Source organism: Centrocercus urophasianus, unplaced genomic scaffold (assembly GCF_019232065.1).
Source record: "Centrocercus urophasianus isolate 14NV4802_14NV808 unplaced genomic scaffold, USGS_Curo_1.0 seq_25, whole genome shotgun sequence".
In the NCBI taxonomy this organism is placed as follows: Eukaryota; Metazoa; Chordata; class Aves; order Galliformes; family Phasianidae; genus Centrocercus; species Centrocercus urophasianus.
The window spans coordinates 6,240,401-6,257,703 of record NW_024884811.1 but is presented as its reverse complement, the minus strand read 5'-3'; the positions used below and the strand labels follow the sequence as shown (position 1 = coordinate 6,257,703).

At 36.3% G+C, this 17,303-nt stretch overlaps 1 protein-coding gene across 7 annotated transcripts in view; it reads left to right on the top strand.

The window, feature by feature from the left end:
- ERBIN (erbb2 interacting protein) overlaps positions 1-17,303 on the top strand; it is a 110,727-nt gene that overhangs the window by 45,831 nt on the left and 47,593 nt on the right. For 2 of the 7 annotated variants that reach the window (XM_042825871.1, XM_042825870.1), the window contains 3 exons: positions 2,843-2,899; positions 11,707-11,904; positions 13,997-14,114. In XM_042825871.1, the coding sequence (XP_042681805.1) occupies positions 11,716-11,904; positions 13,997-14,114 (307 nt within the window). In that variant the 5' untranslated portion in view covers positions 2,843-2,899; positions 11,707-11,715. Of the gene's footprint in view, positions 1-161; positions 231-1,610; positions 1,773-2,842; positions 2,900-11,706; positions 11,905-13,996; positions 14,115-17,303 lie in introns of those variants that run through there. The other 5 variants (XM_042825867.1, XM_042825872.1, XM_042825873.1 and 2 more) reach the window with 5 other exon arrangements.

Below are 17,303 nucleotides of genomic sequence, written 5' to 3'. Positions count from 1 at the left end.
TATTTGTTACCATTCAGCTAGTTCTAAAGTATAATCCTATTTCCTCATCTTTTATATGCAAATTTGCCACTAGTGTTCTGGGTCCATCAATAACTCTCCAAAATCTTCCAATAAGCTACTCAGAGAATTTGAGGTGAAATGTATTTGTGTTAAAATTGCAGAAAGAAAGAAGTGTACTAACACAACTGCAGACCTCACTGGCCTAAAACCAGCGACAAGCTGGAACTGAGGTATGTATGTGAACAGGATGCAGTGTGGTGGAGAGAACCACTGCATTGCAGCACACCAGCAGTTGATTAGCAAGCATCTTCTAACTGAGGTAGGGTTATACACAAGGGAGGGTAGAAAAACAATGAGTACATACCAGTTTGCCCAACTTCACTCCTAGTGCTCGGAAAATGGAGTGCTAGGACTCTTACATAGCACATTTTTTGGTGGAGTCTGGCAGAATACAGAGGCACAATATGTTGTGGATTATACCATGTGCTCTAGAATGTTTAAATAAAACTTTCTTAGGTGCTTTCATTAGATATTTTAATTTATCACTATACATCTAAAGCACCTGTTACTTCAGGTAAGTAGGAAAGTGACTTTCTAAGCTAGTTGAGATCATGGTGCATAGTTACCCTGGGTTCAGCAGAGTGCCTTGGCCTCTTTTCATTGTGCTTTTCATTCTGCTTTTCATTCTGCTTTTCAATGAACTGGACGTATCAGTGTGATTGCATGGAAGCCTAGAGTATTCCTACTTTTGAGAATCACCAGCACTTAAAACTGTAGTCACTCTGTGCTCTTGGCTGAGTAGTATTCTCTTCTGCAATGGACTTGAATTTATCTGATTAAGTGTCAGTTTCAAGTGCTATTAAAGTAATGTCAGTTGTGATGATCTCAGTGTTTCTTGTCTAATTCTATAACTGTTGTGTGTTGTTCTGTACATAGTTCCTTAATCTTTATGGCATGCACACACATACCAATTCCTGTATTATTTTCTCTGGGGAATTGGAATCTGATCAGTTCCTTGTGTTTGGTTTTGAAGTCTGCAAGCATTTCATGGTTTGCTAATGGTTCCCTACCACTGGAATTTATTCTTCTAGGCATTTCAACAGTGGCAACCCAACAGGTGTCAGGAAATGATGCAAGAGTAATCCCTTTTGTTTATTGTTTTTGCAATTATTATGCAGCTAACTGTTCCTTTAGTTTTTCTAATCTGAATGCTCTGCCTGCCATGCCTTGACCTTCTGCCTTTTTGTTTTCAGCAGCATAGTCACCTGACAGTCTTATTTTCAGATCCAGCCTTGTGCTACAGTTTTCTTTGGATTAATTCTGTTTATCTTAGCAGAGCTATTGCAAACCTACAGTTCTATCATTTGGAAGGTTTGTGTACAGTGCCTCGAAATAAGTTTTCTACAAATCAAATAGCTTTTCAGAAGGAGCATAGAGTCATGAGATGGGAGAGAATCACACAAATGTGGCAGTTTGACACAGGCATCCCAGATTTCTGAATATGTTTTGATACTTACTGTCTTCAGTCATCTTTTTAGTTTTGAATGCTGCTGCTAAGTATTTCTGATGCTGGCTAAACTGATTGATTTTATTTTATTTTTTTTCATCAGGAAACTCAATTGAGGCTTTAATATTTTACCTCAATTGCTTTTATCCCTTGTTTGCATACCCTCATTGTTGTTCTGCTGAAAATAAATGAATATATTTATCCAGTACAGTGCATTGGAATGTGTTTGGTATGAATGCACTATATGGCACAAGTGACTGCTGAGGTAAGAGCAGGGCCAGTAACATGCAAAAGCTGATCACAGCACAATCCTGTTGTGTTGATCCTGGCTTCCTAACAAATTAATTGTTCTGTGGTAGTACTGCTGCTTGCTTCTTACTCCAAACAAACTAGCTTTCATTTCTCCTATAACAATTTTGATTTTAAATCCCTCTTCAGAATTTTTGTGGACACAGTTGTGATACCTTTCTTGATAGTCTGATTCTGCTTTTTACTGGAATTAAATAAACTGCAATTACATTTATGGGTAAATCCTTTGAATGAAAATATTTGCTCCCCACTATTTTAGTTTTTTCTAGGTACTTTGAGAGATTGTCTTCTACCATGACTCAGCTCCTTAGCTGCTGTACATGATTTTATATTCAATTAGAATCTGTTCATACGGATACTTAATCCCTGTGAAGATATATTATACTTCTACGCTTTTGTAGGCCAAGATTACAGTTTGCATAGGTCCAGCCAACAATTTTTGATGTACTGAGTGTTTTTCTTTCTATCTTTCCTTTTGTTCTACATTGGTGAATGTAGCATTAGTAATCTGCTATGACTCAACTGGCAACTTTAAAAAACAAAAAACCCATAAAGTTAATATTATGGGAAAAGCACGGATTTGTCATGTTCCATTGATTTCTGATGTATTTTTTTCTTAACTTTCTTGAGAAACGTGCAAGAAATGTCTAGTGTTAGGGACTTACTAAGTATAGCAATTAAATGTGAAGTAGAAATGAAACAGGTTTATAGACACAGTGCTATGAAGTTAGAATTGAAGTAGGAAGGCAGACAGTAATATTCTCTTTAAAGAAAGTAGTACCCCCCTAAAAGTTTGTATGTATTTTTGGTGAATCTTTCAAAAACTATTAATAGTACATAAGATTCTGAACTACTGCAGTAATGCTATAATAGTCTCTAAATTAAAATTCACACAGGTACTTTTTTTTTTTTTTAAAGCAAACAATGCGGAAAGCAAAATAAACACCCAATGCAATGAAGTATCAGTTTGCTCTTATCTAGTATGGATAGGTGTGACTAAAATTTTCCTACCTTTGTTTTGAACAGAATGTTGGCTTTGAAAGCTCAGGGAAGAAGCAGCAGGGAGAAGGAAGTAACACAGTGGTAAGTACTGTATTTCTGTTTCCTTTGCGTAATAGAATGTTTACACATTGATTCTTTTCTTTTTCGTATGCCATCAGTAATCACCTCCAGAATGCTCAAATTTTATTGCATGAATGCTCATGTTGTTCTGAAGCTTTTTTGTTGCAACTATCAGTTGAAGAGTATATTACATGTAGTTATGCATGAATATAAAAGGGAAAACATGAAACTAAGTTGCAGGATAATAATTTTCTGTTTTGAAGACAAATGTTCATTATTAAATATTTTCATTTGTGGAGTTTTAGCATTTTAAAATAATTTTTAAACTGCTTTTTAAAATAAATGTATTTAGTTCTTAAGAAACCTGAGCATTAAAAAGAAAAAAAAGGTAAAGATGCTTGAAAACTTGTTGGATACTTGTTGGGCCTCTTACCATCCATTTTAATAGTTTGCACAGGAGGACATTAAGTCATATCATTTCTTGCTTCTTGGTATATTAACACTCTTTAGCTAAAGATCATACTTTAGAGTATCAAAGTTAAGCTAGAGTTCATTTTTGTTTTCAAAGCTTTGGAAAAGAAACACATATTTATATTCAGCTTTTTTCAATGATGCCAGTGTAGATGATACTAAGTTGATTGTTGTAAGGTAAGAGTTGCTAGATAGAAATGTTCCTCATGAATTGAGAAGAATATCCAGGAGAATCATTCATCTCCAGAACTTCTGTTTGAATTTGAGTAGTGCTTTCCCACCCACTCCAGCAAACCAAACTAACCAAACACCTCACCTCTCCCCCTGCCCACCCCCTTTCTGCCCCCACACCACACACACAGCAGTAGCGTCCATCTGCTCTGATTTTGTTAATAGTGCTATTAATATTGTGAACGTGCTAATAAATATTGACACATCAGTGACTGTAATTATGAGATTTATTATAAAATATCTGTTTTAAAACATACAGAATCATCTAAGCATTTTATCTGGTATTGCTACAGCTTAAGGAGATAGAAGCATATGTACAAGCTCTTTTTTCTTGTTTTCTGTGTTGTTTACAGTTCAGTGGGCCTTGTGTACATTAGCATTTTCTATTGAGCTAAGAAACTGTTGTTGTTGTGCTGCCTCAGCTGTGTTACCACTCTGTAAGGACTGGTTGCTTTCTATAGGCAAATGACTTGCACTGCCTCTTCTTTTTCTTCCCATATGCTGGTTCATCTCTTTTGATTGTTATAACTGGAGGACTTAACACAGCATCTCTTCCTCTCTGATTGAACATTTGTTGACAGTATGTGATACACAGCATTTACTAGTACCGTAGATCCAGACATAATCCCTCAAAGGACTAAACCAGAAGCATAAGCAGTTTAATAAGGTTTTATACCTCTTCCAGCAGGTTTACCAAGTCTTAGTCTAGCTGCACTGTGTATTTAATTTTCATTGTTTTCTTTGTATAGAAAGTTAGGAATTTGTCCTTTTTGTTTCTGTGGGCCTTTTCCACATTGACAATGGAAAAAAATTGAGTTATTTAATGTAGTACTTAATAATAGAGTAGTTTATTCCTCCTAATGTTCTCTTAATAAAACTACAAATTGTTACCCAAAGAATATACAATGTAGTCACATGTCAGCAATGAAGCTTAGATCTATTGCTAATCTCAGCAATATTGTCAGTGATATATGACTAGAGACCATTCTTCAGATGACAAATTTACTTGGATAGTTTGGCTGGTAAAATGGAAATTGGTTTCTAGGACTGGCTTAGGAAAAGAGCAAAACAAGTGAGAAGTTACTACTACATGGAATGCAATTGTATAGTGACAACTGGAGGGACTCGGAATCGGATGGGTTTTTCAAACATGAACAATCTGACAGAACAAATGCAGAATGCAGTCGATTCACTTGCTTAATCTGTAGCGTTAATATAGAGTCAAAATTACAATTATTAGGACACCTAACTACATTTTATTCTTTTACTGTAAACTTACCTTATAATTTTCCTTTTTTTTTTTTTTTTAAATAGGGCATTTCTGTGATGCATCTTGCCTTAAATTTACACATCTGTACTCTTGTGCACCTGTGCTTTAGTGATGCCACAGCCTAGAGATATAATACTAAACATTACACAGTTAAATTCTGTGCTTAAATTAAAATCTCGCCAAAGGTTTTTTTTCTTAATGTAAAACAATTTTATTCCATTTTTACAAAGTTGATCTGTTCTTGTCATTGCTAAGCTTTTGGTATAAAAAGACCAAGTGCTTTGTTATATTACTAATTTCTTTTTTTTTATTAGTAGATAAATAAATTAACTGAAATAAATATTCCAAGCATTTCCTCTTATATGCTTTCATTGGTTTACTTGTCACAGTAATTCCTCAGGTTTGTTTTAGTAATCACAAAAATGGTTTTTGCTCCTTTTACCCCTCAAGAAAAAAGTATCTTTCACATGTTTGCACTTAATGAATGATTGTAATTGTACTGCATTTACTAATATCTTCCTCCCTCCCTCTGTTGTTACCATTCACCATTGTTGCTTCATGACTAATGCCTTTTATTTCATTTGCTATGAATGCTGTATGTGAGCAAATACAGTGGGATTTTTTTTGTCTCCTGCCTTTGTGGGGACTTGCAGCCATGAGTGCAGCTGAACATTGTTTGCATATCAGGAGCTTCACATAAAAATGGTGAAATGGTTCCAAAAGACCCTTTTTTGTAAGTCTCTTATTTCCTATTGTTTGTTCTGACTGTACAGCTTTGGTTCCTTGGTTTGTATTGATCTAAGTGTTTACCAGTTTCATTTAATTAGATGTGTGACATAACCAATCTATTTTGATTATTTTTTTTTTTCCTTTTTTTAGAAGTGAAAGAAATAGCTTGGATGGGAGGCAGGAGGAAGTGAAAATACCTTGACTTGGCATTGTCACTGAACAAAGTTTTAAAACCACAGCCACAAAATGGCAGTGGCATTTAACAAAAGGCAGTTTACTCACAGCATACCTTTCTTTCTGGTGTTTCAGTTCCTCATCAGAGTCCATCAGGTCTGAGAGTCACGTGTTCCTCTTACACATCGGACATGCAGGTCAGGGTTTACAGGGTGTCAGGTGCTCTCAGTTGCTCGGGAACCTTGCTGCTCCTTCCCAAGAGGAGGGGGAGGAGTTAGGGGAAGCCAGAGTCAAACTTTTGCCTCCCCTGCCCCATCTGGATTAATGTGTTCTGATATTGAAGAAGAGATAGCAAATCATTTCTGTGCTTAAAGAATGAAGAATAGTTCTTCTTCTCCTTGTAAGAGTGGAGGACTTTCTGAGTTTAAGATTCTTAGATGTGTACAGTATCTCCAAATTTTTGAGGACCAGAGCTGCCTTTTGGTGGAAGATTCATTTAAATTGTGCTAGGAATTGTCACAACGGTCTCTTCTAGGTCAAACCAATCAGCCTACATCTGTGCATGTGTTGTTGAACATGTTGCTGCCTTAGGAGGATAAAAGCCTACAATATTTCTGAAGATAGACCACTGCGTGTTGCTGATACAGGAAGTCTCATTCTTAATAATTTATTAATGTAAGACCGATAGCTTTTTGCTTGGTGGATTACATTGTGTTTCAGTATTAATTTGTTGGAGGTTCTATCCATTGGCCACATAAAGGTTTCTATATGTTAAGCTGCAGTGCATACTGCCCCTCCCTGCCTGTTCCTGTACTTACACATCCCCAGCTCGGCAATTCTGTGCTCATCTATAGGCACTGGACTGGACTAGTGGGATTCTGACCAGAAATTTTTCTGTGGAGCTGTACTTGCCTTTCTGTGTGAGCATCTGATTGCTGGTTTCATTTTCAGCTTTGCTGCTGATGTAACTGGTAAACATCCTTCTGAAACACTTGGGGGAAAGGGGAGCGCTTTCACACGCAGTGCTTACAGCATTCACATTCGCATCCTGTTAGTATCAGGCAGGAATCTGAACAACCCATGATACAGTGCTATTGCTTTTAAAACAAAGTAGCAGAGATGAAGAGCATTAGCTTAGATTCTGTGGGTAATGACATGAGTTCAGAATTCTCAGAGCAGTGCAATACTTCTCTGCATGGTGTTTTGTTTTTTATTGCTCATCAAATCACAGCGAGACATGTGGTTAAACAAAAATGTCCTGTGTGTCTCTGGCAGATGCCTGGGTGCTGCTAGGCTGTGAATGCTCAGATGACGGCAGTGTGCAGGAATGAGTGATGTCTCTCTGGGCGGTGCGCACTCGGCTGAACTATCGGTCTGTAGTGGTGTCCAACCCTGCTGCCGGTCTTGCTTGCTTTTGCTCATAGTGGCCTTTCAAACTGACGCTTTGCTTTTCTACTTCGAGTGATTTTATTCTGTTTAAGGATGTCTTAGGCTTACAGATTTGGTCTGCTGTTGTTACAGTGTAGATTTGCTATAACCGTGGTGCTTACTTTTCCCTAGATTCTCCAGTAACTTTATCTGAATACTGTATTAATTATACTGTATTCTCCAGTTTTTACTTCACTGTATGTTATTAGCATCTGTTTGCACTGAAATTCCATCCCTAGTTAGCAAGATTAATGAGATTTAAAGAGTACTTCAAGCAGTCTTCAAAGCCTTCTGTACAGTAGAAGTTTTTCAGGGTAGATGCTATTAAAATGTGAATTGAAGTTATTTATTTTGATTGCTCTAGTGTTTTAATCACAAAGTTAAATGTTATCATGATAGCACATATTTTCATTTTATTGACACAAATATAATGGGAAGGCAAAATAAGGTAAATGACTTTTTTTTTTTTTTTTTTTTTTTTTTTTCTAAACTGCAAACCAGCTGAAACCAGTTTCTGGATTTGTTAGATTTTGCTGCTTTGATTCTGTTTTCTGTAATAGCATGCTTCAGGGGTAACAAGCTGACCTATCTTCTGGAAGTACATTACTGTAGGGGAATTACAGATTCCCCTTTGGAACTGGAAGCATTGATAAGCTTAGCATGGTCTCTTCAAAAAGAAGATAATCTATGAAGTCTTTTCTTTTTTTTTAAATGTGATAAGTACATGCAAAAGTAGCTGGAACACAAGTGACTAATATTCAAAACTGATAAAAGATGAACAACAGTCACAGATCTTTTTTCATTGTTATTTATCTGATGAAACAAAAGTCCTCTGTATTCATTTTCAGTGTAGTTTTCAAAGCAGAAAATGGAAATTTAATTCTGACTTTCTTTTGATTTTCAAGCAAAATTTGTTCGAAGTTGATGGTAACAGTAAAATACTGTCCGTTTTCAGCTATATTAGAAACACTTAGAGATACCTGTTTTGGAAACAGTAAGTTATGCTTGTAGAATTCATCATAAATTGACTGTTCTGTGCCTTTGTGGTTAGCGTGCTGTTCCATTTTGTAAACCTTTGCTGAAGAAATCCTACATATCTTTTAAATTGCTGTTGTTATCAGTAACCTGTCTTAATGGTTTGTTCCAAATGTTGCTGAAGTGCTCTTAGTATAGCAAAATAATTGAGGAACTTGTTTAGCAAAATAATTTTTGCCTATAAAATCAGAGGTGTAAGGAGTTTACCAATTCAAGCATATTAAATGAAAGTGTAGTGTGTTGCTACAACACAGGATGTAGATGCCTAGAAAAGTCTTAGTTGCAGAGATACTTAGCTGGCCAAATCCTGCAAGTTAGAAGTGGAAAACAGTGAACAGGAAAAAATAGGTAAGAGTTACTAATGAGTGAGACTCAGACAAACATGAGTTTTAACTTCTTTTTTTTCCAAAGTGCTGGCTATTCTGCAAGTTTATTTGCAAACCTATAACCTTTGCAATGGTGTAGTAATAATAATAAATAGAGCATGTATTATATTTTGAAAGAACATCTATTTGAAAGACATGTATCTGAGACTATATTGATACGGGAAATATGGAAGATTATTTCCACTCTCATCCTGAGAAAAAAAGTAAAAGCTGAGATGAAAAATGAAAAAAAAAAACAGCAAATGTTGTTGTTTCTGTTTGTCACATCAGAGGGTTAATAGCTACAAATGAATCCAAGGCTGACTGTGGGGCTGGTTCCGGTATTGTTTGAGCAGTTGGGGGGGGTGGGTGAGACCGTACACATGCTTTGTTATTTCCCTCTGGTTTTGATCAAACTGGTTGGAAAAAAATCCCACAGCAATAGTCTGCATAGTCATTGTACCATTGGGATATGAAAGGTCTTGGCAAATGGGAGAGGTGCCTGAAGACTGCAGGATAGACAGTGTCACTCTAGTCTTCAAAAAGGGCAAGAAGGGAGGATCTGAGAAACTACAGGTCAGTCAGTTGTTCCTATAAAGGTGATGGAAGTGCTTGTTCTGGATAACCTCTCCAAGCAATTAGAAGAGAAAAAAGCTGTAAGGAGTAGTCAACATAGATTCATCAAGGGGAAATGATGCTTGACCAACCTGGTAGCCTTCTTTGATGTCATCACTGGCTGGGTAGCTGTGGGGAGAGCAGTGGATATTATGAACCCTGACTTCAACAAGGCATTTGACGCTGTCTCCCACAATATCCTTGTTATTAAACTTAGAAAGTGTGGAATAGTTGAGTGCACACTGAGGTGGATTGACATCTGGGTGACTGGTAGAGCTCGAAGGTTTGTGATCAGTGGTGCGGAGTCTTATTGGATGCCTGTAACTAGTGATGTTCCCCAGGGTCAGTGCTGGATCCGATCTCATTCTACATCTTTGTCAGTGACCTGGATGAAGGAACAGAGTTCACCCTCAGCAAGTTTGCTGTTGGTACAAAGCTGAGAGGGGTGGCTGATGCTCCAGAAGGCTGTGCTGCCACTTTCAGAAAGGCCTTGACAGATGGAAATGTTGGGAAGAAAGGGAAGGGAAGAAAGTGATGAAGACGATGAGCAAGTTTATGGTCTTGCACCTGGAGATGAATAACCATATACATCAATATGAGTTAGGGGCTGACCTGTTGGAGGGGAGCTCTGTGGAGAAGGACCTGGGGGTCCTGGTGGATAACAGGTTGACCATAAGCCAACAGTGTGCCCTTGTGGCCAGGAAAGCCAACTGTATTCTGGGGTGCATTAAAAAGCGTGTGGCCAGCAGATCAAGGGAGGTGATCCTCCCCCTCTGCTCTGAGCTGGTGAGGCCATGTTTAGAATATGGTGACCAGTTCTGAGCTCCCCAGTTCAAAAAACACATGATGTCATAATGGGAGTCCAGTGGAGTACCACGAAGATGATAAAGGACCAGGAGCATCTCCCATATTAGGAAAGATTGATTAAGCCTGAGGAGAAGAAGACAGTTCTATGAAGGTAAAGACTTACCTGGATGCCTACCTTTGTGACTTACTGTAGGGAACCTGCTTTATTGGGGTGTGAATTTCATGATCTCTTGAGGTCCGTTACAACCCCTGTGGGATATATAGATATTTTTCTTTGTCCCACTTGGTGTATTTGTTGTGGAGCTTGTTTCCTATCAGTTCTGTTTATACAGTGTTTTTTTTCCTCTTATTTCCTCATGAGGTGAAATTAACTGTACCAGTATCCTGATGTTTTTTCCTTTGTTGACTACTAGCTGAGGTAAACTTAGGTCAAGGCTTTAACTGTCTGGGGGACAAAGGCTTTTTGTTTCTGGAGTTTTGTTTTGTTCTTTCTTCCTTCTCTGAGTTCTGTAGTAGATCAAGTTCTTACAATTTTGAACTTACACGGTGATGGAGAAAAAGAAACTGTAATAGTGTTGCAGATTTGCGAAGCTATTTCGTTGTTTTATTTGGTACTTTCAGATTGCTTGTTGATGTTGCAACATAGTACAAGACGAAGATTCTTGCTCTTGCTAGACTTCAGAGGGAAATATTTGAGATGCTTTGTATTCCTGTTCCCTTGCTGAACTGTATTTACCCAAACCATCCCTGGAGTAGTTCTTAATTTGAGAATATAAAAAAAAGAATGCCACCTGTGCTACACTACATTTTTCTGTCTTTGGTTGATGAGAGTAAACTCTCTTCTGTGATACGTCCTTCCTTTTCTCCTCTACAGTCTTTTTATTTGGGCAACTGATCATGAGGTCAGACAGAAAGGCAGGTAAATAGGAGAGTAGGTAGTGTGCATTGAGAGAGGCAGAAAAGTCTGCAGAATGATGATGTGAAGAGGCTGTCCTAGTATTGATAGCCTTCAGTGTTTTAATTAAGACAGGGAAGAAGTTCCATAGCAAAATGAAATTTAGTTAATTTCAGTGAGCACAGAAAAATGTGTTAAAGTTTTACTTACTGACTGAAATTGCAGAAGTTGAGGGAAATTATTTATCTGAGTTCTTGGAAATCTTTTACTTTAAATAAGTAGAAAAATTAGAGAAAACAACGCTAGCTTGTTACGCAAAAAAGTTGTATGTATGTGAGGGATTTGAAATTAATGTATATTAATTTAATATTACTCATCACTGAAGATAAGGTTTTTTTTCTCTGTATCATTTTGATTTCATTGTATTAAGCAAAAACAGATTGTAAAAGTATGAACGATGCTTCAGAACTGCTGCTTTAAATTTTATCTGCTTACATACAGTGTGGATATTCTCTGCTTAAGGCTGTTGACAGGTGACAAGTTACAGGTTAAATTCTATGTTCATCCATTGGTATCTGTAGATATTTCAATGACATTTCATGCCAGTGAAGAACTGTTGTGTTTAAACAAAACTAAAATCTCTCTGCCCACCTCCCTCTCGTATGTGTGTATATATATACATAGCATGTATGTATACATTTCTTTCTTTTTCAAGCATTTAGCAGCCAGAAGTTTGAGATGTTGCCCATCTAGGTATTTCTGCAGTTGTCTGGTTGGTTTTATAAATCTACTAATTTCTGTGTCGTAGTGCCTGAAAATGACCACGAAGCGGAATCTGTTGGTGCGGCTGGTGCCATGCCGCTGCCTGCGTGGGGAGGAGGAAACAGTCACTACACTTGATTATTCTCACTGCAGCCTGGAACAGGTGCCTAAGGAGATTTTTGCTTTTGAAAAGACCCTGGAAGAACTCTACTTAGATGCTAATCAGATTGAAGAGCTTCCAAAGGTATGTTGCATGATTTCCCTTTGTGTAACTTTCAGTGTTTCTCTTCTTACATCATCAGTGGTAAAAGCTGATAAGTGTCAAGCTTCCCCGTACAGCTTTAAGGCTGAGTTTTCCTAGATATTTTTGAGTAAATGTTGGTCCCAGAACAAGCTCTCTTGATAGGCTGTCCTGTGTATTTCAGCTGGACCAGTTCCCTGTGCTGCCTTGAGGTGAAACTGCTTAAACAACTGAGCCAGCCCAACAGGAGAAGCTGGTGCAAAGCAAAAGAGGCAGGCTAGTTTATTTCTGTGGAAGTGTCTGCTTAAATTGACTAATACTATTCAGATATTAAATAAATTGCTGCATTGCTTTGAATCTCTGATAGTATATGAGGATTAGAAGCAGCAAGATTACTGTATTATTCAGATTTCTGTGGTCATGAAGCTGAAGTCCAAAATAGTCACTTGAAGTCCTTGCTTTTGTTTTTGACTGAAAAGTATCTAAAATTATTTAAGCTCAAAATGTAGAGAGATGAAATTCTACTTTGATTACATCTTAATTAAAGAAATCATTATTTGTTGCTAGTTCTGAAGACAAACCATGTGCTGAATGAACAGTATACTACAGGAAAGGATCAGATTTTGTTCCAGTGAGACTCCTCAAAAGTACAGTGTGGTCAGAATAATAAATTTTCCCTTATTAGATCCTATCTTGGTGAAGTTGGATTAAATACTTGATATTGAAAACAGTTTTTTCCCAATTGCATGCAGACCTTCCCTATTGCACAGTGATGAGTTTGGAACACACTGCTAAGCTTGTTGGTGGTTTGTCATAACCATATGAGATTTTTTTTACTTGAGTTTTCTTGAAAGACAGATGAAATTAATAAGGAAATAAAATAATTTAACATGTCAGTTCATCAGAAGTCTTGTAGTTTGGTGGAGCTGACTTTCTTTAATCTAATGAATATATTCCTTTTTTTCTGGAATTACAAAGCTTATGTAAATTCAGTATAGATACAAATTCAAATACAGTAAAAGAAACAAGCTGAGAGATTAGGCATTAGAGATTAGAGATTAGAGATTAGAGACATCTTAAAAACCATTTACCTATTTAATAGAGGTTGTAATCTTGAAACTATCCGTAGAAGATCTCTTAGGGAATGCCTTCAAGTTTGTAATAATCCTATCTGTTTTAGAGCCAGAGTTTCAAGCTGTATAAGCCTTTTCCCTAACCTAAACTTGTTTAGTGTTTGAACTCTGAAGCTCGTAATTAATCCATCTTCTCAGAAAAAGAGTGTGGTATTTATCAGACTGTCTCCTGCTCTTCCCCTTTCCTGACTGCTACTGGTGCTGTTTTTGTCCCAGTGTTGCAGTTTTCTGCCCTTTGTATTTCACGGCACAGTCGTTTGGACAACGGGGCCATGTTGTCAACCTGCAATGACCTGTTTTTTGTTTTGTTTAGTTTGCTTTTTGTTTGTTTTTAGGTTTGGGGGCTTTTTTCATTTTTTTTAGTCACCCCCAGTCTTTCTAGTAATGTTCACCTCAGTATACTTTCAAAATTGGATGTTACAGTGTTGTTTGTTAATTAAGCAGATGTAATTGAACTTGAAAAAATAAGACATACTGTGAAATAAATGTAAAATGTATTAAAATTTGAAGTTACTTTAGAGAAGATAAATACCCACTCAAATGCTACATTCTGGAATAATGTTTTTAGTGGATTTGTTGATTTACCTTTATTCTTTCCCCTCCTTTTCTTGAAGAAACTAAGAGTACTTTGGAGGTACCAGATGGCATGCTTACTGTGGAAAATACTTTTGTTTTCAGAACTACAAGTCACAATTTGTGATGCACTTGTAGGATTTTATAGTTGTTAAATGTAACTATCAGTTTTCTGTGGCTGTTTGCACTTCTTTTTAGCTTTCCTAAACATCCTAAACCTAGTCAAGTTTAAAAAAAAAAAAAAAAAAAAAAAAAATTGTCTTTGGTCAAAGTGTTTAAATAGCCTGACCTTCCAGCTGTGAGGTCATAAGTTTAAAGGGATTTTAAAAAAAAAAAAGCTATACAGAGGAAACTAAGAGAAAGTTGCTCTTTTTTCTTTGTTTCATTAGCAACTTTTTAACTGTCAGTCGCTGCACAAGCTGAGTTTGCCAGACAATGATCTAACCACATTGCCAGCATCCATTGCAAATCTCATTAATCTCAGGGAACTGGATGTCAGCAAGAATGGTAAGTCATTTCACTTATTATATTGGAATAGCTTTAAGGCAAATCATCACTGATTGTACAAAGATACCAGTAAAAGTGTGATTTCCAGAATCTATGCATCTAATAAACTTTAAACTACAACCCTAAATCTTATGCTTAGCCAAGAGTAATCTATTTTATGGTTTTTTATGTTTGTTTTTGATCATATCTGTCAAATGTATTGCTTTATATTTTGAGATCATTACTGAAAAATGATATCAAGTATTTGTGTTTTCTCAAAAATGCATGTGCTTGAAGTTATTACTTTTATTGACTCTTGTCATTTTTCACTGTAGCGAAGAATTTTTGCTCAAGAGCTTTTAAAAATTTGCTGGATTCTCTTTTAATTTTATTATAAAAATTGTTTTCAGTTTACTTTAATGATCTGTCCCAGACTTGTAATAGAAGTCAGCTGCTTTGCTATCTGTCTCTAGAGATGATAATCTCTGTCACATGGGGAGAAAAGTGTCCGTGGACAATGACTGATTCAGTTGACTGACTTGCATTCTGTGAGTCAGCTGCTTATAAATTATGAAATGCTGTCAGCCAAGTACTATGTGTATGCTTTCATTTATTTTTTAATGGTAGTCTTTTGGCAAGTCGGAATATCTGTGCAAATGAGGAAATTGTAAGAGCTTATATTGTCATCAGGCTTGCTTGTGTGGTTTACTTAAAGAAAAAAAAATTATTGTGTTAGTTGATAAGAATGTAAGAGCCTTTTCTTGCTGATTCACATTGAAGTTAGACGAGGACCTTTGCTTGAAACCGTATTTGAAAGTATGGGTTAAATAAACATGCCAAAGATTCTATCATATGCAATTCATTGTTTTTATGTGAACACCTAAATGACTCCATAAAATTAAGTTGAGATCTGCTTTATTGTGGAAGTGTTCCCATCGTGGAGGTGTTGGCATTCTCCTTTCTTGTCCATTGTATCCCAGTCTGTACTTAAACTATTACTTTATTATTTCTGCTTAATGAATGCAACATTTAGTGCAATAAATTGACCTGGTTGTTACTGCTCTGTTCCTGTTACAAGTGGATTAATAGCCTTTCTTAAAGAACATGTTCCCTGAACTTCCATAATTACAAACAGCTGGGAAAGTATAGCATTTTTGTCCTAGACTGAACAATTAAAAGGATTAAATGATTCTAATGCAAGTTCTCAATAATTAAAATTTGAAAGCAATGGAAGGGATTTCAAGTTCTAGTGTTGGCCAATTCCTTAGCTTATGAATGTAAACAGGCAGTTGGTCACAGAGTTAGTTACCCACCCAAAACAATGCAACCTTTTGCTAAGCCTTCTAAGGGCTGCTGAAGAAACACTTGTTACTGATAAGCATATAAATGATTTAAGGAGACAATAGCTGAAAGATATGACATTGCAATAAACTGTAAAGTTCTGTTTTTTAGGAGCAATGGGTTCTTCCTCCTTAGGTGCAGCACTTTTCCTTGTTGAATTCCGTGTGGTTCTTGTCAGCCCACCTTTCCAGCATGTCTAGTGAATCAGCTATGACTTTTCCAGGACTTCACATTTTTGATGTGATTTTATTTTGTTGGGGTTTTTCTGTGTTTTTGAGTGTGATGTGGAAACAGCAAACTTTGTGGGAAGCGCAGGAGATGTAATTTTTCTTCATAAATCAGGGAAAACTTGGAATCAGTTATGAGAGGCCTCAAAACTCTAGAATAATGCAGTGGCTTTTTTTGTGAGAATAGTGTGGTTATAGCAAGAAAGTTAGTCTCCTGCATTTTTCTTGTATGCTTTCTCGTGTGACAGTACCAAAAGTGTTGTTTTCCTCATGTGGATGGAATTAAAGCACAGAGTGCAAATGCGTTTGCATCAAATATGTGTTCGTTTATAATTTTCATCTATAATTTTAGACTTCATTTTCAAATACCAATGAACATTCAGGTCTTTCAGTAGTCTCCTATGTAGATGGAGTAGCTTTTTCCCTGTGTATTTCAGCAAATTTAAACATTGTCACCTTTTCTATCTGTTGCAAGGCATTTTTACAGAAAAATACACAAATGAAAACCACAAACACTGAAAAGCTCCACGAAAACACATCTGCCAATAATATTATTTTTAATAATATTGAAGGTTTTTGTTAACAGATACAAATCTAGATGAAATATGTTTCCTTCAGTGTTTTAAAAACATCTGCTGATTTGGCAAATTTTAGAGTAGTGTGTACCAGAAGTTGGGGAGTTGAAAAACAAAAATTCAGGAGAATGTGTAGTTATTATGTTGCCCATCTGTGAAGGATTTAGAAGTACAGTTTGTCAACAAATTGAGAATTATTCGTAGTTAATAAAGAGAATGATCCAAGTTTTATTTTACTCAGGGAGAAGCAAGAGAGAAAGATCCTGAATAGAAAAATAACTTGCTATAAATTTGCTATTTTTGTCCATATAGGAAGAAGGGGAGGGGATGTACTTAATTTTGTGTCTTTCATGATAGTTAAATAAAAAGATAACTAATTGGTTGAGGACTTCTAAGTCTGTAGCTTTATTATAATATTTGTCATTACATAGAGGTGGTAAATTTATGTTAAAAGCAGTTAGCTATTCAACTTAAAGCTCTTCAGTGTAGATAATGTTTTTTCATAAATACTTTGTTTTTCCTATGAAAAAGTACTGACTAGAAGCTGTCTCTCCCGAATAAAAATATGTTCCTGTCTAAGAGAGGATGTCAGCAAAATGGAATTGCAGTGCAGTTAAGGCACAGATTTGGTCTTGAATGTGGAACTTGAGTGTACACATTTGAAATTCTGAAACTAGTTCAATTCAGATCTGTTCCTGGATTCAAAGAAATTTTCATAACATAGAAAAAGCATTGTAAAAGTAATTAGGATTTTTTTTAGTTGTGAATTTCATGTGGAGGCAGAATGTACCTTTTTTCTTTTTTTTTTTTTATTTACTTTTTTGAGTAGTGTGCTTTGAGTGACAGTCAATCTATCACCCAAAAGTGCAAAAGTGACTGGACAGGCAACAGAAATTTTTCAGCTCTGGGTAATGGAGGGTGGGAGAAAAGCAAATCAGCTTTTAGTTTCAGGTTACTCTGAGGGGGTCCAGCTTTGAATCGACATAGTTCAGAACCACCTGAATCTTAATAATCTTTCAAAACAGCAGTGTAAGCAAAACTGTTGTCTATAACGTTCTTAGTATCTC